General features: G+C 34.9%; 1 protein-coding gene across 5 annotated transcripts in view; it reads right to left on the bottom strand.

Moving 5' to 3' along the window:
* The window catches only part of Cog5 (component of oligomeric golgi complex 5), a 374945-nt gene that overhangs the window by 50910 nt on the left and 297536 nt on the right, over positions 1 to 26499 (bottom strand). For all 5 annotated transcript variants that reach the window (XM_046422370.2, XM_046422368.2, XM_046422369.2 and 2 more), the window contains 4 exons: positions 24325 to 24435; positions 22274 to 22336; positions 6841 to 6944; positions 157 to 394 (listed from right to left, as the gene is read on the bottom strand). In XM_046422370.2, the coding sequence (XP_046278326.1) occupies positions 157 to 394; positions 6841 to 6944; positions 22274 to 22336; positions 24325 to 24435 (516 nt within the window). The remainder of the gene's footprint in view (positions 1 to 156; positions 395 to 6840; positions 6945 to 22273; positions 22337 to 24324; positions 24436 to 26499) is intronic.

Here is a 26499-nt window from a genome sequence, read left to right as displayed (position 1 = left end):
AACATGCCATGCAAGTGCGATACCACTGCGCCCCAGCCCCAGACTTCTTTATGCTGTAACTTTTTAAAAACCACGATTAATAGCTCTTTACTGACTAGATAATATTGAGACCAAAACATCTTCTCCCTTGGTATCTTAAGTTATGTATCAATTTACCTGTGCAAAATCAGCAGCAAGTCGCATTTTCCCACCTTCACCAAGAGGTCTTATGAGACTAGCATTTCGGATAAACAGTTCAATCGCTCTTTGGGCAATAGCTTCAGTGTTGTCAAAGACAAAATCCAAGCAATCAAAGTGTTTAAAGTAATCACTCATAACTCTAGTAATGAAACCTTGTAGCTCCTTCATGTACAAAGAACAAGGAACATCAGGTTTTCCTGAGCTGGATAATGACCTGTAAAATAATAAAACACAACCATTTTCAGCACCAATACACTAAACTTAATTTCCCCACTTTTGGCTGCTATTTCAAGTCTGCACAATTTTCCCCCTTAATGATAAAAAGGCATGTATTTTTTTGCTAAGTGTAAAATATCATAGAAATTATATTCTAAAGGGCTGGGGTTGTATAGCACAATGGTAGAGCACTTGCCTCGCACGCATGAGGCTGTGGGTTTGAACCTCAGCACCACATTAAAAAACAAACAAATAAAAATAAAGATATTGTGTCCATCTACAAATTTAAAAAATTAAAAAATTATATTCTAAAGAATGTGTTTAGATGCTAGAAGGACTATTGAAGGAATTTTAGAATCCATTTACCTAAAAGATCATTAAAAATGAAGAAGACAACCATCTTTCTTAGATGAATCACACAGGGCCACTGTTATTCTCTGGCCTCACAAGGACCCTCCCAGTCTCACAATTCTCCACCCATGCGCATGTTTTGCCTGGTAAGTGAATGCATCAATAATGAATCCTGAAATAGCATTTTACACGTTGAAATGGCAGAAAACACTGTCCTCTCTAAGCAAATTCTTGGCAATCATATCTCTGCTCTTGCGCTATTTAATCTGATCAGTCCAACAGCAGAATTCTGACTGCGGAACTGGTTATGTAGCAATACACATGGTATGCAATTTCTTCCTCCAGATGATGAGGCTTGGAAAGGCTTTAATTTGGATCAACAGACGATGCCAGCTGATGCTCCATGATATACTATTTATAACTTATAAATGTTTACAACTGCCCTTTAAAGAATATATTAAAAGAATATGAAATATAGGAGAAAAGAATTATATCAAAATTAAAAATCACCTGATACTGGCTAATAGATGAGATCACTGGCTATATATGATTTTTCAAAATGCAAGTTAAGTGTTTCCATATTCTGAGAATGACATAAAAAAATTGGTGATGGTAGAGATGAAAACCAGATATTTTATTCTTCTGTATGTGGATAACCAGTGTTCCCAATACTCTTTCTTGAAGATACTATTTATTTCTCATTGTGCATTCTTGGCACTTTGGTTAAAAAATCAGTTGGCCCTCAGTGTGTGGGTTCATTTCTGGGCTCTTTATTCTGTCCCATGTGTCTATTTTTATAACAGTACCATTCTGTTTCAATAGCTTTAAAATGCAGCTTGACATTAGGAAGTATGATGGTTCTGGTTTTGTTTTGCTAAAGATGGCTCTGACTATTCAGGATTGTCATTCCATATGAATTTTAGAATATTTTCATTTCTGTGAAAAATGACATTGGAATTCTGATAGGGATTGCAGTGAACGTGTACATTGTTTTGAGTAGTACTAATATTTTAATAATATTAATTCTTTAAACCCATCAACACAGAATGTTTTCATTTATTGTGTCTTCTTCAATTGCAGAATACAGCTCTTTCAAATTTTTGGTTAAATTAACTCCTTAGTTTTTTTGTTTGTTTTTATTTTTGGTAGCTATTGAGAATGTAATTTTCTTTCTTTTTCTTTTTGTGGAGAGCTCCTTGTTAGTGTGTAGAAATGCTCTTTTTTTTTTTCTTAATTCTTACTTTGTAACCTGCAACTTTACTATATTTGTTTATTAGGTTTACAAGTTTTTTGATGGAGCCTCTATAGTTTTCTGCATTTAAGATGATACCATCAGTGAACAGTGACAATTTGAATTACTTCTTTTCCTACTTGGTTGTCTTCTTTTTCTTTTTCTTGACTAAACTCCAGCAAGGAACTCCAGTACTATACTGAATATTAGTGGTGAGAGTGGACATCCTTATCTTGTTCTTGATATAAAGAAAAAGCTTTTAGCTTTTTACTATCAAGTCTGATATTAGCTGTAGGCTTGTAACACATGGTCTTTAGTGCTGAGGTACATTCTTTTTATTGCTAATTTATTGAGAGTTTTTATCATGAAAGGATGTTCATTTTTGACAAATGCTTTTGAGATGATCATATGACTTTTGTCCTCCATTCTATTGATGTGATATGTCACATTTATTGATTTGTATATGTTAATACATCCTTGCATCTGAGGCATAAATGTCATTTAATTATGGTGAATAATCCTTTTAAAGTGCTGTTGAATTTGATTTACTAGTACTTTGTTGGGAATTTCTGCATCTATATTCATCAGGGATATTGGCTTATAATTTCCATTTCTTGTGGTGTCCTTGTCTGGCTTTGACATCAAGGTAATGCTGGCTCATAAAAAGAGTTAGGAGTGAGGAAGAAGAGGAGGAAGTGCCTGAATAGGAAGGAGAGCCAAGTTCCATTGTCAACGTGCCTGGTGAGTCTACTCTCCATTGGGATTTCCTGAGACTGCAGCAGGAGAACAAGGAATGTTCTGAGGCTCTCCGGAGACAGCAACTATTGCAGTAGCAACAGCTCTGGGAGCAGGAAGAGTATAAAAGGCAGCTGCTGGCATAGAGGCAGAAACATATTGAGCAGCAGAAAGAACAGAGGTGGAGGCTAGAAGAGTTTTCCTTGATGGTTTTGGATGGTCCTACAAGGAAAAGTGGATAATGCTGAGCTCACACAGACAAGTTCATTCTGGAAGTCCCACCAACTGTTCCTTTCTGTTCCTCATAGCCTCAATGTATTTGATGATGATCCCTGAGTCTCTCCTCTGGACCCACTCATAAATGTTTTGTTTACTCTGCATATATCATCTAGATTAAAAATTCCCACCAAATAATGATCTCCCTGCATGCAAAAGTTTTAACATTACTAATACTACTTTTTGTATTTAGAGCATTACCATGCCTTTGGCTCACAGAGAACTTTGTCAATGGCTAATTTTTTTTTAATAAAAATTGTTTGTACGCTAACCTTTCCCCCAATCTAATAGTTACTTGTTTGTTTTTCAGGAGAAATGAAGTCTATTTCATTGTTATTCTATCCCATATTTTTTTGTGTGTCTTTTTTCTTTGAGTCAGATTTGGTACCCATCACCTATTCCTCCTTACATACATGATGGTTAGCCTGTTTTCTTCGTTGTTTATCTTAAGTTTAATAAAAAATATTGAAATGATGTCCTAGAAAAAGCCTGATCAGCAAGCTAAGATAAACTTACATTAGTTGTACTTGGGGTATGATTTTGAACCTATTATGTATATAACTAAATGTCATGTCTGCTGGTTTGTATGTTTTTATTTATCTCATGGAGACAGATTATTAAAAGAAAAAGAAAACTTAAAAAAAATAAAAAGAGTTAGGAAGTATTCGCTCTTTAATTTTTTGGAAGAGTATGAGAAGGACTGGTATTAGTTCCTTTTTAAATGTTTGGTAGAATTCATCCATGAAGTCATTATTTCCTAAGATTTTCTTTGACAGGAGACTTTTTATTACTGATTCAATTTTTCATTTGTTCATTATCATTCTTACATTTTCTATTTCTTATTGTTGTATTGGGGATTGAACTCAGGGTCTCCCTAGGCAAATGACCTATCACCGAACAACACCTCCAGGCCCCTTCTTAACTTTATTTTGAAACAGCATCTCAATAAGTTTCACTAACTGGCCTTGAGCTTTCAATCCTCTTGCCTTAGCCTCCTGAGTAGTTATTATAGGCATGTGACACTGCACCTGGCTATTTCTTCTTGATTCAGAGGTTATATGAGCCTAGGAACCTCCCACCAACAGTCTATAGAGGTTCTGTTTTCCATACACCATTGCCATTATTTATTTATTTAAAGAGGGAGGGAGAGGGAGAGGGAGAGGGAGGGAGAGGGAGGGAGGGAGAGGGAGGAAGGGGGAGAGAGAGAGAGAGAGAGAAGAGAGAGATAATGAATTCTTTAATATTTATTTTTTAGTTTTCGGTGGACACAACATCTTTATTTGTTTGTGGTGCTGAGGATCAAACTCAGCGTTCTGCGCATGCCAGGCGAGCACGCTACCGCTTGAGCCACATCCCCAGCCCCATTGCCATTATTTAATATTTGTGTTTTTACTAACAGCCATTAAGACATATGTGTCTTTTTCTAGATTATCAAATCTTTTGGGATTTAATTAATTGTTCACAGTAATTTCCTATGATCTTTTGTATTTCTCTGCTATGAGAGTTTTAGTTGTCTCCTCTCAATTCTGATTTTGAGAGCCTTCTTTCTTTCCCCTTAGTCTAGCTAAGGGCCTGTTGATTTTATCTTTAAAAAAAAAATTCTTGGTTGTGTTGATTTTTCTTTTTCAAGTCTCTATTCCATGTTATTTCTGTTCCAATGTTTATTTTCTTCCTTCTGCTAACTTTGGCTTGATTTATTCTTCTTTTCCTAGTTCCATGAGGTGTAACATTAGGTTATTAATTCCTTTGCTGCATCTTGTATATTCTGGTAAGTTGTGTTTCCATTTTCTTTTGTCTTAAAAGATTTTTTGTTTTCCTTTTGATTTCCACTTTGACCCCCTGGTTTATTCAAAGGCAGATTGTTTAATTTACACATATGTGTGAATATTTTCACTATTACTGATTTTTAGTTTCACAAAACTATGATTAGAAAAGGTATTTCTTATGTCTTTGATCCTCTTAAACTTGTTCAGACCTGCTTTGTGAATAACATAGGATCTGTCCAGGAAGATTGGTCCATTTATGCTTGAGAAGATTTAGTTTTCTGTGGGTGTTGGATAGACTGTTCTATATGTCTACAAGATCTACTTGGTCTGAAGTATAGTTCAAGGCCACGGTTTCCTTATTCATTTTCTGTCTGAATTATATGTTCATTGTTGAAGGTGGGGTATTTAAGTCTCTTACTACTATTGTATTTTAATCTCTCTCTCTCTTCAGATCCTTTAGTATTTATTTTATATATTTAGGTACTCTGATATTGGGTTTATATATGATTTAAATACTATATATACTTGATGAACTGACTCCTTTGTCAGTACATAATGCTCTTGCTTTATTTTATAGTTTTTTTATTTAAAATCCACTTTGTGTGTTATAAATACAGCTACCCCTGCTCTTTTTTGGTTTCTATCCCTTCACTCTCAAGTTATGTGTGACCTTAAAGGTGACATGATTCTCCTATTTAGGTGACACAGAATTGGTCTTTCATATCTTCTTCTTCTTCTTCTTTTTTTTTGGTACTGAGGATTGAACCCAGGGGTGCTCAAACACTGAGCCACATCCCCAGCCCTTTTTAATATTTTATATAGAAAAAGGGTCTTGCTGAATTGCTAAGTGCCTTGCTAAGTTGCTAAGGCTGGCTTTGAACTCACAATCCTCCTGCGTTAGCCTCCCAAGCTGCTGGGATTACAGGTGTGTGCCACTGTGCCTGGCTCAAATCTTAAGCTAAATCTTCTATTCTGAAGGACTTTCTCAAGAGTTCTGGTTTAGTCAGTTGCAATTATTTCCTTGAGCAGTAGCAAATAAAATATTAAGAATTTCACACCCATGTGTCAATACAAGTAAAATACATATTATAAATTCTTATTGTGGATTAGATGCTTGATTTAAATTTACTAGAATACAAACTTGCTTGGCTATTGCTAGAGGTTCTCCACTGATAAAATATAGTAATGAATTGTATAGAAGCTTAAGTATCTTTTTTGCTTGTTTTTGTTATGTTTGTGGTACTGGGGATTGAATCTAGGGGCACTCTTAGTAGTGGCCATGTCCCTAGACCTTTTTAGTGTTTATGTTGAGGTGGTCTAAGTTACTGAAGCTGACCTTGAACTTATGATCCTCCTGACTGAGTCTCCAAAGTAGCTGGTTTCAAGTATGTACCACTTCACCCAGCTAAGCACCTTTATAAAGATAGCTTACATACAGAAGTTGATGATACAAGAATTAAAACATATGCATAACTGAGAAGCAGCAGATTGTCATCTTTATGTGATGCCTTGTGTGTATGTTCTTCCCTCCTGAAAGGGGCTCATCCATCACTTCAAGGACCTAAGTTCCTCCTCTTCCGGCCTTCCTTCCTCCACTCAAACTGTAAATCTGACAAGTGTCATTTTACATTAAATGTGACTAGAAAGTCTGAGAAAGGGAAATCAATCTTGAATGGGCTGGCAAGAACCTGCCCGCAAAGCTAAAGCAGGATTCAGATGAGCACAGTAGCACAGGGAGGACATTTTGTACAAGGAATATTATGGCTGGGCCAGGAGGTAATAAAGAGGCTGAAGTAGAGGGTATTTGTCAGAAGAAAGGAAAATGGCAAGAGTGAAAAGGGAAGGTGGTACAAATCACAAAAATCCCAAAGTGCCAAGTCAATCCCATAAACCCATCCTATTTTTCAACAGGAGGAGAGAGATGAAAATAAGAAGAAAAAATTTTAATCTGTTAATAATACAACGGAGGTTGGGAGCTAATAGAATTCTAAGAATGAGGCCTAGCTGGAAGGGGTTGAGTGAGTGAAAGAGGGGATGAAACCAAAGGCAGTAGCATCTAGTTAAATTTTTAATTAATAATTTTACCCAGAAAAATCTTCTTGATGCATGGTGATGATTATGGCCTCTATTGCATCTCCCACTGAAGTCAGTAAAGGCTGCACTGCATTCCCCATAAGAGCATGAATTGTCTGACAAGAGAAAAAAGAAAGAAGAGGCGAAATCAAAGAAATCAACACAAAGAAACTGAAATGTGAGAAACATTTTGACTAACAGTTTTCATATTCTATCGAATTTAGACTATACATAGTTTAACTCAACAGAAGTCTGCTCCTCTTCCTAATCCTGTCAGTAACAATTTTTAAAGCTTAAAATATGTGGAACATGGCACTGAAAAATTTCAACTCCTCCACTCTTCTCATTTTTTTTCAAAAGGCTGAGTGGGTAAATGAGCCCCTGGAGAAAGTAACACATGAAAGAAGGGAAAAATGGTTCCACTTATGAAACAAAGAAAAAAAATGAACACTTTTTTTCTCAAAAGAGGTAAAACTAAAAGTAATTCTTTAAAAACTGAAACATCATCATATGTTTTTAACCAGAATGACTATAATAAATACACTGGTAATTCTCACTTAGGCATTTCACAATTTGGTTTCTGCTGAGTGTTCTTTAGCAGTGATTCTCATCTGTGGGCAAATTTGCTCCCCCAGGGAACATTTGGATATGCTTGAAGACATTTTTGGTTGTCACAACCAGGAAGGGGAGAGAAATGTGCCATTAGCATCTAGTGGGAGAGGTCAGAGATATTGCTGAATATCCTACAGGACAGATCACAACAAAGAATTACCTTGCCTGAAATGTACATGTGGAGAAGGGTGAAAACCTTTCACAGAGAGGCATAATTACTGGTTAATTAATGCAAGACCCCATTAGTCTCTGTGTACTAAGTTAATTATGGGGTTTTGGTGAGGAAATACTGACTGGGACCCAGTAAACACTCAGTAAATAGAACACTGAAGTACACTTTACATGCTTTAATGATGATTGCATATACTGAAGTTAGATAAAGGCTCTGGCTCATATATACATATGATTGAAATCAATGAAAAAAAGTTTTAAAAAAAAGTACTCTTCTTTATTAAGTTCCAAGTGGCATCTAGCTTTTTATCCCTGGTGAAAATGAACATACTATATACAGGAGTGAGTGAAATACCGTTTGCCCTCAAGGATCTATAGTCTAGTAACCACATATAAAAAAAATTATAGTGATATAAACACTTGGTACTGTGGGATCACAGAAGGACCTTCAACTTATGCTGACAAGATATGAAAAATAAAGAGTGTTCTTTGAACTGAATTTTAAAGAAGGATAATACTGGTAGCTCATCTGTTAAAAGGCACAGAAACCCAGAGAAAGCTGACGCTTTAGGAAAACTGCAAAGCAGTTAGTATACAGAGACTACCAGTGTCAACCTATTTACAGGAGAAAGAAGGAATAACAGAGGTTCTCTGAGTAGCCTGCTCCAGAGTTAGGGATTCATCACAAAAGGATCAGGAGGCCAATAATGAGTTTTCAATGAAAAAATGTGGCTTAAGATTTTAATTTAGTAAAAAACACTTTAAGCAGTAGCATAGATAAATGAGACTACAGACAGAACAGTTATGAGGCCACAGTAGTAAATGCTTGCAATAAGTGAGTAGTAGCAGGAATAGAGATGAGAAGACAACAGAACTTGGTAAATAGATCTGGAAGACAAGGAGTGAAAATATTAGAGAGTATACAATTTTTTTCTTTAACTGTTTAGCAATATTATTAACTGAATGTGTAAATGCAGAAGCAGAAGAGAGAGAAAAAGATGAAGAGTTCAGTTTGGAACATAAATTTGAAGTGTCTATGGGAAATCTACATGAGCTTTCAGGTAGGTACTGAGATATTTAAATTTGTACTTTTTGATACATTTTGATTGGATTTGGTAGTCACTGGTTTTTAAGATGTGAGAGGGACCCAAACAAGTCAATGAGACGCTGCAGAGATTAAGGCCACATTCCACTTTAAGGTCATGCAGAGGAAGAGGAGCCCTTAAAGGATTACTAAGGGTAAAACATTTATTGAGTATATATATGCTTCATATAAAATAATTTTACTTATAACTAAATTATTCCTGTATCAAAAATTATTAAAATGTCCAAGTTATAGATGAGGAATCCAAAATAGATAGGAAAACTAAAGTCAAGCTAAGGAGATTATTAAGGCACAAGTGAGCAAGATTATCTAGCTATATCAGACTTTTTTGAGCTTCTGGTTATTATTATGCACCTGAGCAGAGATGAGAAGAGACCCTGGAGTATGGTAGAAATAAAAAGATGAAAAGATTTCAAGAAGGAAATCTATTTATGGTATGAAGGAGTATCTAACTATAGATCCTTCTACAAATAACTACGGGAGAAAATGCCCAAAACAAAACAAAAACCTCCTGGAACGCTTTGGAGAGAGGAAAATACAGGTAGTTTTAGAAAAGCATGGGATGAGGCAAGCAACCAGTACAGAGTGAGTTCTCCATATTTTGTGGCTTTGTTCTTACAGTCATGGTGGAGTAGGGCTGAGTGGCTAAAACATGGGGGGTGGGGACTCCACACTATTTTTTTACCCAAAGGAACTGGGGAAGGAAATCTAGGTCAATCAGGGCTGCAGAAATCAGAGAAATCTTGAAAAGGAAAACGCCAAGAGAAAAATGCCTGATTCTATGTTTAAACTTAGCACTTGTCTTTAGCTGACTCATCAACCATGCGTGTTCAGAGGGAACCAAATGTAGCTTGCAACTAAGATTTAAAGAAGTGAACTGAGATTTGAGCCCTGGCCAGCTACAGGTATGACAGTTTACAATTTGATTATAATCAAGTTTATTGCTAAAGTAAAAATCAGCAACACTCTTTCAGAAGAAATATTTTTTAAAAAAAACCCTCTTAGTCTATACAACATAACATTCACAATTTCTAGGATATATCAATCAAAATTTACTACATATATAAAAAGATAGGATTTTTAAAAAAATCAATTCTCAAGGGGAAAAAAGACAATCAACAGATGCCAAACCTGACATGACCCAGACTCTAGATTGTCAGGCAAGAACTTCAGTGAGTAAAAAAAAAAAAAAAAAAAATGCTCACAGTAAGTAAGCAAAATAATAGAAATTTTCAGTGATTCAAAATGTTTCATGAAAGATCCAAATGGGAATTTTCAACTATAAAATTGTACTCTCTGAAACACAAATGTTCACTGAGAAGGCTTAACAGAAGAAATGAGATAATAGAAAAAAAAGTTAATGAACCTAGATAGAATCAACAGAAATCTGGAGAAAAGACAACTGAAAAATAATTAAACTTGTAAAGTAATTGCAGAAGGTCTAATATATTGAAAACTAGAGTCACATAAGGAGAGAGAAACTTGAGGCAGAAAAATTATTTGGAGGGAAAAAAGGGCCCCAGACTTCCCAAAATAATAAAAAGCATGGAATTTGTAGATTTGAGAAAATCAGTAAATACCAAACAGAATGATTTTGAAGAGGACTATGCCTAAGCACATCATAAATAAAACCACTGTAAGTCAAAGAGAAAGGGGAGGGCTGGGGATATCGCTCAACTGGCAGAGTGCTTGCCTCACATGCACAAGGCCCAGGGTTCAATCCCCAGCATAACAGGAAAAAAAAAAAAAAAAAAAAACTTCGGCAGAGAGAAAGGTGAAATCTTAAAACAAGGGGAGAAAAAGGAGCTGACAGAAAGGAGTTGACAGGATCATAAACAAAACAATTTTAAGGACTGATGACTTCTCCTCTGAAAGCTCCAGAAAACAGTGGAACAACATATTAAAGGTGTTGAAAGAAAAACAACTCTCAAACCTGTAAAAATATCCTCTGAAACTGAAATAAAAATATTTCTGCAAGAGAAAATAAAGGGGATTTGTTGGAAACAATAAAAACAAGTTGAAGAAAAATGATACTAGAATGAAACTTCAAATCTTTAAAAATGAATGCAGAGCATTAAGTAAATGTAAAATATAGATTATAAACATTTTTCCTTTCATATTAAAAATACATATAATTTTGCCAGTCATGGGGTTTATGCCTATAATTACAGCTACTTGGGAGGCTGTGGCAGGAGGATCACCAAGTTTGAGGCTAGCCTGGGCAATTTAGTGAGACCCTGTCTCAAAATAAAAAATAAAAAGAACTGGAGATACAGCTAAGAATTTGAGACCCCTGGGCTCATTCCCAGTATCATCAAACACACACACATGCACACACACACACACACACACACACACCACCACCACCATCACCACCACCACTACCACCAATAATGTATAATTTTTAAAAGCAAAAATTAAACTATGCCTTAAGGGTTTATAATGTACATAAATATAAATGTATTTCTATGATTTTACATGACATAGTACAATAGTAACTCTAAAAAAATTGTGAAGAGTTAAGGGTGTATATGGTGATCCACAGAGGAAATACTAAATATAGAAAAATCATACAAAGAGGTATATGTGAAACTTCAATAAATAAAAACAGAATTCTTTTAAAAAATCAGTTACCAAAAGAAGGCAGAAAAGGAGGAAAAGAGAGGGAGAAATTTAAAAAAAAAATGGAGAAAGAAAAAGCAAATAAAACTATAAAACTAAATAAAATCTTGTTGATAATACTTTTATTGTGTTAATGGACTAAGTGCAACAATTAAAGGGCAGAGATTATCAGAATAGACAAAAGAGGAAGGCCCAACTACATAGTGTCTATTAAGAGATGCACTTTAAAAATAAAAACACAGGGGCTCAGTGAGAGTGAGCTTGCCTACCACGTTGTGAGGTCCTGGGTTCAAGCTTTCAGCACCACATGAAAAAAATAAATTAAATAAAGATATTGTGCCCATCTACAACTGAAAGAAAGAAAGAAGGAAGGAAGGAAGGAAAGAAAGAAAGAAAGAGAAAGAAATAAATAAATAAAGAAAGAAAGAAAGAAAGAACTGAACAATATATAGGTTCTGTCAGTGAAACAAGGCATGGAAAGCAGGTATCAAGGCCAAAAAGAAAGAAAGAAAACTTTCTCAATTTGCATAACATATAATGATTCACACAGAAAACTTTTTAGTTGGTTTCCCATTTAGGGAAATATGAAACTGGAAGAGAAGAGAGCATCTTGGGGAATGCCTTCATACCAAGGAAGGGAAGAAATAAATAACTACCAAAGGAAATGGAAAAAGGAGAGGAAATTGTGTTTCATATACTCTTTGTAAAGCAGGAAAGTCTGTCACACATGTTTAAAAAAGATTTTCCTAAAATAGGCAAGATTACAAAAATATTGGAGCTTCAGCAATCTAGAAAATTCCTTCATATAGAATATCAAACCCACACAATAAGGAAGAAAGGAGACATTGCCATATATAAATTTAGCAATACAATCACTATTTGTACAAGATAATCTCAGTACAAAATGGATCACAATTACTGAGCCCAAGATATTTAAATGCCACATAAGAGTCATGGTAGTTATAATGAAATGAGTGTAAATGTATACTCAATTATAAATGACATCTTGTGACAGGTATAATGATGGATCTCAAGCCTAAAATAATATTTAATTTTGGATAAAATTTCAACAAGGCAAAGACTAGTATATGCATGTACATACATACACACACATGTGTGTGTGTGTATGTGTTTTGATTTTACTACTTAATTTCTTGTTTTCCTATTTTAAGTAGTCTTCAGTCGCTGGGAAGTGTTTCCTATTTAAGTAGTCTCTAGTCTGGGTGGGTTGGGGACTGGGATGGGAGCAGGGAGACCCTATTCTGATAGAAACATTTCTTTAAAATATATATATATATATATATATATATATTTTCTTCCAGTAAATAAAATAGTATATTTAAGCTGGGCACAGTGGCACATGCCTGTTATTCCAGAGGCTCAGGAGGCTGAGGCAGGAGGATCACAAGTTCAAAGCCAGCCTTAACAAAAGTCAGGCACTAAGCAACTCAGTGAGACCTTGTCTCTAAATAAAATACAAAACAGGGCCGGGGATGTGACTCAGTGGTCCAGTGTCCCTGAGTTCAATCCCCAGCACCCCTACCCCCAAAAAAGTATGTTTAAGTCTTCTTTATAAAATAATAAAAGTATACAGATTTTTGTTTCTTAAGAGTTAGTCTATGCATCATAACATTCTATCCCTAAAATGATTTAATGTTTCCTACAATTTTATGAAATTTAAAGTTGCCTTTTTTTTCAAGTCAGAAACTTTTGCTTATTACTTAATAAGTCATTATGGTTTTTATAAGAATTAACTAAAATCAAAAATAAAACTGTTTCATTGACTATATTAACATAAGCAATTAAGTGTCTAATAGCAGGGCTGCTGCAGGAGGGTGTTATACTTATTGCTTCTACTCTTTACCCAGTTCTCAAAAGCAAAATTGGCAATGCCTCTCACAAACTGCAGCACTTAGCTATGTGTGGCATTGTTCTCTGAGCAAACCTAAGGGTGAAGGAAGCAGCCAACGATCAGGGACTTTCCCTATACTGGTGCCAACTCTCAGTCCGAAGAGATAAAATTGAGAATAATCTTTGTTGTATGTTAAAAACACAGATTCAGAGAATTCATCCTAAATTGAACTATATAGTCTCTGAGGAATTTCTATTTTTAACTTTTCCAGGTAATTTTTACCATCAGGCAAAGTGAGAGGCCCTCTGTCTTAACCTAGAGAATGGACTTTTTCAAACCATTGGTTGTGACCAGTAAGGGACTCCTCTGGCCCTCAAAAAAAAAAAAAAAAAAAAAAAAAAGCCATGTAGTGAGTGGGTCACTATCAAAATGGTTTTAATATTAGTGTAAAAGTATTAGAGCAAATCATACAAAATAAGGATAAGTATCATTTTGTGAAACTTATGTAAAACTTTTATGTCAATTACAGAGATATTTTTGGAGGTAGCCTCTATACTACTACATATATGTGTATATTTATAAATCCTTATTAATTATGTATGTGGTCACAAAGGAAAACATATTTCTTATTTTGGACTGTAATCAAAAAATATTTTATATCTCCTGCTTGAAAATAGGGAAACATGGGGAAATCACAGGAAAGAAAACTATATGTTACCTATATACAATCGAGATTTTAAAAACCTTTTAAGTTTGTCACATTGACCCAATTTTATAGTATGATTATAATAATTAATAAAGTTGACAACTTTTACTAAAAACAATTATTTTATTATGGCAGCTTTCATACTATTTAATCATAATGAGATGAACACACTGGGGATAAGAAAAAGCTACAGAAAAATAGCCAAATATACTTCTATACTGGCAGAAAACTGTCTCCTTCTCTTATTCTCAATGAATCAAATTCACTCATATATGAGTTTAGGGTTCTATTTTGCTGCCTGTGAAATTCCCATTCATATACTATAGGAATGGTATTTAGCCTCAGAAATTCCTTTCTCCTTTAAAATCTGGGATACTTCTCAGTTTATTTAGTCTCTCTATTCTTTCCTTATATTATTTTCACTCTCTAAATGTGGTTCTCCTTGAGATTTACTTGTAGACCTTTATCTCCTTCCCCTCTTTTTATCAGTGATCGAAATCCAATCTAACAGTTTACATTTATTATCTTGAGTAGGCACATTGTACCATTTTATAGATGCAGTAACAAAAATAAGAGAGTTTATTAACTGCTGAGAGCCATAGCCAAGTAGGAATTACGCATGGCATTTTTGGTTGAAAGGTGATGCCAGCAAGCTATTGAGATGATATGATTATGTTAAGATCTGCATTCAATTGGATATTAGACCCCTGCTGTCCACCTCGGCCTGCTACTTTGGAGCTCTAGCGGGACTCCCGGAGAGTTCCCATTGGTTGGGGAAATGCGGTAGGAGGGATTTCCGGAGGAGGGATTTTCCTGTTGGTGTAGTGGGGCCCGGGAGAACGCCATGTGTGTGGTTCGGCATATTTCCCTGGAGCGTGCATGGCATTGGCGGGAGTTTCAGAAATAAAGTTTGTTCCTGCTTGAGTGGCTCGTGATTTTGTGCCCAGCCAGACTGCGGCAATTAACGTGTCTGAGAAAATAGCTGGTGAAATAACTGAGGTAGGATTCATAAACATATAGTTTGGCTCCAGAAAGTCTGTTATATTTAGTACTAAATAAATATTTAGTAAATGAAGGAATGAATGATAGTGGCAAAATACAGTAGGCACACCTCTTTTGAGTCAATGAGATCTGAGTTTATCAGTTCTATGATAAACTGGGCAAGTTGTTATTTTTAAGATCTATAAAATGGGAACAATAATACATAACTTGAATGGTTGTCATAATATTTCAATTATTGCCTGTGTATGTGTCTGGCAGTAGTAGTGTTATAAGAATGAATAACTTGGGGAGGTCAAGCCCAGCGACCCAGATCAACCCTTACTGGCCTGTGCAGGACCCAGGCTCACAGTAAGCCCATGACAAACCCCTCCACCGGTGGGGCAGACACCCACCTGAGCCCAGCCTCCAGTACAGGACTGCCTCTTCCAACCAGCAGACTACCACTGGAGCTCAGGTCCAGTCCAGAACTGCCACACCAGCCTGCATGGGACCCAGGCTCACAGTAGGCCTGGGTTCACCCCTCCACCTCTGGGGCAGACACCTGCCAGAGCCTAGCCACAGGCACAGGACTGCCCCTTTCAAACAGCAGACTACCATGGGAGGTCAAGCCCAGAGGCCCAGATCCACCCATAACAGCCTTTAGGGGACCCAGGCTCACAGTAGGGGCCACCCTTCTAAAGCAGGCACATGCTAGAGCCCAGCCTCCAGAACATGATCACCGCTTCTGACGAGTAGACTATGGCAGGAGCCCAGGAACAGTCCAGATCTGTCCACATTGACTTGCATAGGACCCACGTCCAGGGTAGATCCAAGTTTGCCCCCCCACCAAACCTGGGAGCCTAAGCCTAACCCACTTCTATCTTGGGACACTGCAATCATTACCATAGCCTTCCCCATGTAATAGCCCCAAACTTTTTGACGGCAGACAGGACCTAGAAGCAGCTGCATCTCAGAGGAGCATCCCAAAGGAAGTGTGAGGCCCACCCTTTCAGCCCAATCTCTGAAAGACATTGCTTCCATCTTGGGGCATCTTAACTATATTATCTTGAGTTATCTCAGGTATTGCCGCCACCACCTTTAGATGCAGTAGTACAGACTGAGGGACACCAGCAGGGTCTGGAAGCCCAACATCAAGGTGAGGTACAGACAATCCGGATGGGTACTACAAGAATACAGAGTAGAAACTGTAATATTCCAGACCAACATTGCAAGAAAGGAAGACACATAGACAATATGAAAAAACAAGGAAAGAAAGTGCCTCAAACAATCCAGGACACTATAATAATTGAAGCCACGGACAGCGAAGTTGATGAAAGGTCAGAGAGGGAGTTCAGAAGTTTCATAGTTAAAATGATCTGTGAATTAAAGAATGGCCTAAATGAGCAAATACAGTAAAAATTGATCACTCCAACAAAGAGATAAGAGAGCAAATGCAGGTAACAAAATATTACTTTAAGAGAGAGACAGAGACTCTGAAAACAAACCAGCCATAAATCCTTGAAATGAGAGATACAATAAATCAAATAAAAAACTCAATAGGAAGCATAATGAACAGACTAGATCACTTGGAAGACAGAACGTCAGATAATGAAGACAAAGTATACAATCTGGAAAATAAAGTTGACCACATGGTGAAGATAGTAAGAAACCATGAACAGAACATCTAGAATTATAGGACAGCATCAAAAGACCAAATATAAGAGTTATTGGGATATAGGAAGGCATGCACAATCTTTTCAACGAGATAATATCAGAAAATTTCCCAAGCATGAACAATGAACTGGAAAACCAAATACAAGAGGCTTATAGGACACCAAATGCACAAAATTACAACAGATCTACACCAAGGCACATTATATGCCTAGCATACAGAATAAGGATAGAATCTTAAAAGCCACAAGAGAGAGCAATCAGATTACATATCAGGGGAGACTAATTCATATAACAGCAGATTTTCAACCCAGACCCTCAAAGCCAGGAGATCGTGGAACAACATATATCAAGCTGTGAAAGAAAATGGATTCCAACCAAGAATCTTATATCCAGCAAAACTAAGCTTTAGATTTGACGATGAAATAAAAACCTTCCATGATAAACAAAAGTTAAAAAGAATTTACAACTAGAAAGCCTGAACTACAGAACATCCTCAGCAAAATATTCCAAGAAGAGGAGATGAAAAACAATGATGAAAATCAGCAGAGGGAGGGATTACACTAAAGGAAAATCTAATCAGAGGAAAAAACAAGTTAGTTAAATACCAAAAATAAACAAAAATGGCTGGGAATACAAATCATGTCTCAATGATAACCCTGAATGTTAATGGCCTAAACTCACCAATCAAAAGACATATACTAGCAGACTGGATTAAAAAAAGAAAAGACCCAACAATCTGCTGCCTCCAAGAGACTCATCTCATAGAAAAAGTCATCCAAAGACTGAAGGTGAAGGGTTGGGGACAATCATACCACTCACATGGACTGAGGAAGCAGACAGGGGTTCGCATCCTCATATCAAATAAAGTAGACTTCAAGCTAGAGTCAATCAAAAAGGATAAAGAAGGACACTACATACTGCTCAAGGGAAACATACATCAACAAGACTTAACAATTATAAATATATATGCCCCAAACAACAGAGTATATCTTCGTTCGTCAAACAAACTCTTCTCAAGTTCGAGAGTCAAATACACCACACACAATAATTCTGGGTGACTTTAACACACCTTTTTCACCACTAGATAGATCTTCCAAACAAAAGCTGAACAAAGAAACTATAGAACTCAATAACACAATCAATAACTTAGACTTAACTGACATATATAGAATATTTCACCCTTCAACAAGAGAATATACTTTCTTCTCAGCAGCACATGGTTCCTTCTCTAAAACAGACCATATACTATGCCACAAAGCAACTCTTAGAAATATAAAAAAGTAGAGATACTACCCTGTGTTCTATCAGATCATAATGGAATGAAATCAGAAATCAATGATAAAATGAGAAATAAAAGCCACTCCAACATGTGGAGACTAAATAATATGCTATTGAATGAACAATGGGTTGCAGAAGACATCAAAGAGATTAAAAACTTTTTAGAGGTGAATGAGGACACAGATACAACATATCAAAATCTCTATAAAAGCAGTTCTAAGAGGAAAGTTCATTGCATGGAGTTCAGTCCTTAAAAAAAGAAAAAGTCAACAAATAAATGACTTAACATTACATCTCAAAGCCCTACAAAAAGAAGAACAAATCAACACCAAAAGCAGTAGAAGTCAGGAAGTAATTAAATTCAGAGATGAAATCAATGAAATTGAAACAAAAGAAACAACTGAAAAAATTGACAGAACAAAAAGTTGGTTCTTTGAAATAATAAATAAAATTGACAGACCCTTAGCCATGCTAATGAAAAGAAGGAGAGAGAAAAATCAAATTACTAACATATGGGATGAAAAAGGAAATATCACAACAGACCCTACAGAAATATAGAAGAAAATTAGAAATTATTTTGAAAACTTGTACTCCAGTAAAGTAGAAAATATCAAAGGCATCAACAAATTTCTAGAGTTGTATAATTTGCCCAAATTGAATCAGGATAATATACACAATTTAAACAGATCAACTTCAAGTGACAAAATACAAGATGCCATCAAAAGTCTACCAACCAAGAAAAGCCCAGGACCTGACAGATATATAACCGAGTTCTACAAGACCTTTAAAGAAGAACTAATACCAATACTCTTCAGTTTATTTCAGAAAATAGAAAAAGAGGGAGCATTTCCAAACTCATTCTATGAGGTCAATATCACCCTGATTCCAAAACCAGGGTAAGACACATCAAAAAAAAGGAAAACTTCAGACCATATATCTAATGAACATAGATGCAAAACTTCTCAATAAAATTCTGGCAAATCAAATACTAAAAGATCATGCACCACAATCAAGTGGGATTCATCCCAGGGATGAAAGGTTGGTTAAACATATGGAAATCAATAATGTAATTCATCACATCAACAGACTTAAAGATAAGAATCATATGATCATCTTGATAGACACAGAAAAAGCATTTGACAAAACATAGCATGCCTTTATGTTCAAAACTCTATCAACATCATAAAGGCTACTGATGCTAAACCCCAGACCAACCATTCTACATAAAGAAATATTGAAGGCATTCCCTCTAAAAACTGGAACAAGACAGGGATGCCCTCGTTCACCACTTCTTTTTAACATAGTTTTTGAAACTCTGGCCAGAGCAATTCGCAGATGAAAGAAATTAAAGGGATACACATAGGAAAAGAAGAACTTAAATTGGCACTATTTGCTGATGATATGATTATACACCTAGAAGACTCTAAAAGTTCCACCAGAAACTAGTAAATGAATTCAGAAAAGTAGCAGGATAAAAAAATCATCACCCATAAATCAAAGGCATTTCTGTATATCAGTGACAAATCCTTTGAAATGAGGAAAACTACCCCATTTTCAATAGCCTCAAAAAATAATAAATAAATAAAATACTTGGGAATCAACTTAACAAAAGAGGTGAAAGATCTATACAATGAAAATTACAGAACCCTAAAGAAAGAAGTCAAAGAAGTCCTTAGAAGATGAAAAGATCTACCTTGCTCTTGGATAGGCAGAATTAATATTATCAAAATGACCATACTACCAAAACCATTATACAGATTTAATGCAACTCTGATTAAAATCCCAATGGCATTCCTCAAAGAAATAGAAAAGGTGGTCATGAAATTCATCTGGAAAAATAAGAGACCCAGAATAGCTAAAGCAATCCTTAGCAGGAAAAGTGAAGCAGGTGGTATCACTATACCACACCTTATACTACAGAGCAATAGTAACAAAAATGGCATGGTTTTGGCACCAAAACAGACTGGTAGACCAATGGTACAGAATAGACTAACCCACATAATCCAATTATCTTATATTAGACAAAGGTGTCAAAAGCATGCACTGGAGAAAAGATAGCATCTTCAACAAATGGTGTGGAGACAAACTGGAAAACCATATGCAACAAAATGAAATTAAACTTCTATCTCTCACCATGCACAAAACTCAACTCAAAATGGATCAAGGACCTAGGAATTAAACCTTTGTCTAATAGAAGAAAAAGTAATCTCCATCATGTGGGATTAGGCCCCAACTTCCTTAATAAGAATCCTTTGGCGCAAGAATTAAAATCAAGAATCAATAAATGTGATGGACTCAAACTAAAAAGTTTCTTTTCAGCAAAAGAAACATTCTGTGAAGTGAATAGAGAGCCTACAGGATAGGAGCAAATCTTTACCCCTCACACATCAGATAAAGCACTAATCTCTAGGGTATATAAAGAACTCAAAAAGCTAAACACCGAAAAAACAAATAACCTAATCAATAAGTGGGCCAAGGACCTGAACAGACACTTCTCAGAAGATGATATACAATCAATCAACAAATTTATGAAAAAATGTTCATCATTGCTAGCAATTAGAGAAATGCAAATCAAAACCACTTTAAGATTTCATCTCACTCCAGTCAGAATGGCAGCTATTATGAAGACAAACAACAATAAGTATTGGCAAGGATGTGGGGGAAAAGGTACACTCATACACTGCTGGTGGGACTGAAAATTGGTGCAGCATTATGGAGATTTCTTGGAAAATTGGGAATGGAACCATCATTTGATCCAGCTATCCCTCTTTCAGTCTATACCCAAAGGACTTAAAAAGAGCATACTACAGGGACACAACCACATCAATGTTTATAGCAGCACAATTCAGAATAGCTAAACTGTGGAACTATCCTAGATACCCTTCAATAGATAAATGGATAAAAAAAAAGTGGCATATATACGCAATGGAATATTACTCAGCAATAAAAGAGAATGAAATCAAGTATATCTACTTGCAAGTAGTCAACTGTGATAACATTTAAAAATTTGCTATTTTTCATACAGTTTCTTCCTTTATTTGAGCCACACCAGAACTTTCTGGCATCTGGAGGGCTTGAGAGTTTTTATTCTGTTATTAGCTATATAACTACTACCACCTGTATAAAATTATGGTTTTCAATAAAGTATAAGACACATAAATTGATGGAGTTCGAGAAGATAATACTAAGTGAAGTTAGCCAATTCCAAAAAACCAAATGCCGAATGTTTTCTCTGATATAAAGAAGTTGATTCATAGTGGGGTAGGGAGAGGGAGCATGGGAGGAGTAGACAAAATTTAGATAGGGCAGAGGGGTGGGAGGGGAACAGGGGCGGGCATGGGGCTAGAAATGATGGTGGAAGGTGATGGACATTATTATCCAGAGTATATGTATGAAGACGTGAATTGGTGTAAATATATTTTGGCTACAACCAGATATATTAAAAACTGAGCTCTAGATGTATAATAAGAATTGAATTGGTATGAATATACTTTGTATACAACCAGATATTAAAAATTGTGCTCTATATATGTAATAAGAATTGTAATACATTCTGCTGTCATATATAAATTTAAAAAATTAATTGAAAAAAAGAATGAATAACTTGTTTTATTGGGGGGGGGGGAGCGCATAGTGGTACTAGGGATTAAACCCAGGGTCCTTCACCACTATGCTATATCCCCAGCCCTTTTTATTTTCAGACAGGGTCTCCTTAAGTTGATGAGGCTGGCTTTGAACTTGAGATCCTCTTGCCTTAGTAGCCTCAATAACTGTGATTATATGTGTGCACCACAGTGCCTAGTGAACTTACTTGTTTTTAAAAGTGTTACCAAATGTTAACTACATTTAGCTTTGAATCTCATACCAACATTTTCTTTCAGTAAACTTCCTAATTATTTGAACAGGAATATATTCATTATTAAAAATTATATTAAATTATATTAAAAATGAGCATGTACCATGATGTTATGCCCTACACTTTAAAGTAGGTTTTCTCAATCTTGGCATTACTGATATTTTGGGAAAGATAATTCTTTGTTGTTGGGGTGAATGTCCTTTGCATTACACAGTATTTAGCATCATCCTTGGTCACCACTGATAGATGCCAGTAGCACTCCAACCCTAGTCATGACAACCCTAAACATCTCCCAGATATTATCAATGTCACCCTGGTGAAGAACTAGGATAATATCTACCATAAGTACAGTAAATACCTGTAAAACTCTTGCATCTGTATATACAATTGTCATAAGCAGAACACTAACTGCAGATAACAAAAGGATCTATTTTTAAATTCTAGAAAATACAAACACGAAAACAAGAAAAAAAAATATATATATATATATTTCTGATTATTTTAAGAACATAGCATTCTCCTACTCAGCCAAACAATTCTAAAATCACTTTGCTATATAAAGTCAAATATTAAATTAAATTCATTTACCTTTAAGGCTGACATTATAGTTTGCTCAGCTACAGCAGGGAATGAGTTCTGACTGGAAACCACCTAAAATGAGGTTTTTTGATCCAGTTACAGTTTTGCTTATGTCATTTATTTTTGCAAATACTAATTTTGATCATAACAAAACAAAGCTGTTTCCACAAGCTACATTAAAATATCATCACTACTTCATAGTACTACCTCACACATGATTTTAAAACTCAATTGAAAAACGTTTTGACATACATAAAGCAAAGACACTTCAAATAATAGAAATATTAAGAATATCAGCAGCTAGTTTCCTTTGTTTGCCTTAAAAAGGTTTCATTATAAAGTTTTAACTTGAAAAGGTCAGAATAAAGCCATATTTACTTATCTCTTTTAAAATATTCACTTTCCTTTAGGCTGACTTGTGATCAAGTCTTTAAAACATAAATATAAAATATTCCATTTTTACAAATCAACACAAAATATCAATAAATACATTTAAATTAGGCTAAACAGAATAATCATTCATTTATTTGGTGTTTTAGAGAAATGAGTAAGGAAACAGAATTATACATCATTGAATGTTTTTGATAATTTTACTTTTCTGAGATTTACCTGTTAATGTTTTAAAATTATTTTGTTTAGTATGTTGAAATTCATATTCTTAGAAATGCTTAGCTGATTAGAGAATGTTAAATTTTTTAAACAAATGAATAATGTCACATGGCTATTCTAAAATATAATCTAGCATATTAAAGCTCAATTTAAGAATTTAAGATTTTTCTTTCTTTTTTTTTTTCCAGTACTGGGAGTTGAATCCAGGGCCACACTGAATCACATCTCCAGGCCTTTTAAAATTTATTTTGAGACAAGAGTCTCACCAAATTTCCAGGCTGACCTTCAACTTGTGATTCTCCTGCCTCAGCTTCTCAAGTAGTTGGCATTATAGGCAAGTGTCACCATGTCTAGTAGCAGTTCAAATTTTTAAGAACACCTAACCTTTAGCTTTCTTCAAGTCTTCTAAATATTTATCATTCTATTTACAAAGTATTTTGAAATGGTCTACAGAGAATAATTAAACACAAGCTACTCAAAAGTCATGGTTGAAGTAAAAAACACTGTTCTTCTAGTAACAAAGAATATAGTTCACTTTAATCATAATAGAGTTGGCTCTCCATACCCTTGGGTTCCACGTTCATGAAATCAATAAATCATGGATCAAAAATATTAGGGAAAAAACCCTGCATCTGTTTTGAACATGCACAGGCTTTTTATTGACACTATTCCCTAAATAATACTATACAGCTATTTCCGTAGCACTTACACTGTATTAGGCATTATGAATAATCTAGAACTGATTAACATACATAGGAAGATGTACATAGGTTATATGCAAATACTACACCATTTTATATATGGATTTGAACATCTATGGATTTTGGTATCCATGTAAGGTAGGATGGGAATTCCTGGACCCAATCTTCAATGGATATTGAGGAAGGACTGTACATGGAGGCAAACAAGGTAAAATTTAGCTGACTATTTTAAATGCTTTAGTAGAAAAATAACAGAAATTATATCTACTTGCAAGTAGTCAACTGTGATAATATTTAAAAATTTGCTATTTTTAATACAGTTCTTTCCTGGCTTTTTTGAGCCATATCAGAACTTTCTGACATGTTGGAGGGCTTGAGAGTTTTTATTCTGTTATTAGTTTTGCTATGTACTTATTACCACCTGTATCAAATTACGGTTTTCAATAAAGTATGAAACACATATGATTTGCCCTTAAATAATTTGTTCAATAAATTTGATTAACTTGATGGACTGAATTTCATGTGTTTTAAACTCACTATTAGAGATAAAATGTATGTAAATAATATAGGTCATAATCAAAGTGTTTAAAAAGAGTTAATGTCTCATTTTATTTTATAATCATGACATTTTCATTGTATTCTTTTCCAAAAAAATAAAATAATATTTTGTAAGTTGTATACATTTAGACAAGAACAGAAGAACCTGATATTAAGTCAAAATAATCAATTAAAACAAAAAAGAAAGGTTACCTTTGTTACAGATTGGTGCAACTTATACAGTGAATTCACCACTGCCACATTTCTTTTCTGACCTTCAGTAAGAGGCCCAATCACTTGACTTGCATCTCCTTGAGTACAGAGCTGTAAGAATTCAACACAAAAAGATATCAAAATTACAGTGTGTATTTTTTCTTTAACCAGGGAGAAATTTATATCCCCTTGACAAAGAGAATGCCAACCAGCAAAGAGAATGTCAACTGGAAATATTCAGGTCAAGTTAAAACTTTGGACTTAGGCACAAGAAATCTCTATAAAGATAATACCATGGACATGAAAGCACAATTAGTTTTGTGCAGAAAGAATATCTATTATAACACTTCCTGGCTGATGGGCCTCTGAGGCAGGTGTGACCCAAATTCCCAGTCTGTGTTGTCATGTTGATACATTAGCAAAGTAACCCTAAGGAATACCTTCTGGCAACTGCCAATAGGTTTTTTTTTTTTTTTCTATCTGAAAACTCAGAAATAAGGCATTAAGAAGGAAAACGAAAGGAAAAAAATAAACCTAAATCTTGAAATTTTTCCTAAACTCCAATGAAACGGTGGTAAGAAAAGATATTATGCTTATTTTTGTTGGATTTTTTTCCCCAAAGGAAGTTGTCTAAGATACATTATATGGTTCATCTTTCTGACCTTTGATTTATTTCTAATGACATGAATTTGAGGGAAAAGTGCATGAAATACCTTGAGTTAATCTGTATCTGCTATAATTGGGGTTTAAAAATCCACATATTAATCATTCTCAGATTGATTGATTTTAATCCAATCCTCTATCATGATTATTATTTAAAGGTAAATTAAACTCAATCAGGACATAGAAATGACATAACTCACTCCACAAATGTGGATGCAGATTTCAAACATATAAAAAATTGGCTTTTTAGGAGAAGTGAAACTAAGATCATCTCCCCATTATTACAGAAAACCAAATAATAAGTACTATTTCTTTCTTTCTACTTTCCTTTAAAAAATATATGTAAATTTTCTTTTAAAAAATTTATTCTAATTTGTTATATATGACAGCAGAATGCATTTCAATTCATATTACATATATATAGATAAATTTTCAAAATTAAATTCAATCTCTAGTTTTCCAAATGTAATAAAACAATTTTAAAACATTAAAATTGTGGTATATAAAAAAGGAAACAATCCTTTGTTAAAGTTGCAACACATGCTGGTGGTTATTAAGTCAATATAAAACTTTTTTTGACACCAGGTTAAATAACATTCCTCATGGACATAGTTACCAACTTGCAATCCCATTATATTTTAAAGTAGTCAATTTGTATGTTGGTGATGTGAAAAAAAAAATAAAACATTTTCCTGTAGAAAGTATGATAAAGAATAAAAGAGGGCTGGGGTTGTAGCTTAGTGGAAGAGTGCTTGCCTAGCACATGAGAGGCACTGGGTTCACTCTTCGACATACATAATAAAAAAAAAATAAGCAAATAAAATAAAAATAACAAAACAAAAAAGAATAAAGATACTCAGCAGAGTCCACAAATCTAATATAATCCATTAGTGGTAAACTAATACTAACAGAAGCTCTGAACTCCCCAAGAGAAGGCAAATAATGGGCTCTGTGCAAGGGTGAGGGTGAAGATAGGTTCCTGAACAAGGTACTCTGAAGACTAAAGTGGCAACAGTCAATGGCATCAGTTCTTACTGATGACTTTGGGGGTGGGGACCAGATAGGGAACATATATATGACTAGGTACTTAAAAGTCATGAGCTTGATGAGCACAGTGGTGCATGCCTGTAGTTCCAGCTATGGGAAGCTGAGCCAGGATTGTGTGAGCCCAGGAACTGGAGGCCAGCCTGCTCAATATAGTGAGACCCTCCAACTCAAGGAAAACAAAAGTTATAAACTTTAAAGTTCAACATCTGTTGGTTCTCTTGATATTCTCAAAACAATTTTGAAGAACTAACAAAGAAATGGAAAAAGGAAAGACATTTTCTTATTTTATTTTGATTTGTAATATATTTATAAAATAATTTTATTTGAATTTATATGTTTCACATTTAATGAGGAGACAGGCTTACTGCTAGAAAAGGGTAGTAATCATTTTATTAGTGAGAACTGATCATATATTGGGGATTTATAAAACAAAAGCTGAATTCACATCCTCTAAGATGCTATAAA

This window comes from Marmota monax, unplaced genomic scaffold, assembly GCF_021218885.2.
Source record: "Marmota monax isolate L192 unplaced genomic scaffold, Marmota_monax_Labrador192_F-V1.1 WCK01_AAM20220418_F8-fsc00027, whole genome shotgun sequence".
In the NCBI taxonomy this organism is placed as follows: domain Eukaryota; kingdom Metazoa; phylum Chordata; class Mammalia; order Rodentia; family Sciuridae; genus Marmota; species Marmota monax.
The sequence above is the reverse complement of the archived record's forward strand: the minus strand, read 5'-3'. Positions and strand labels throughout refer to the sequence as shown.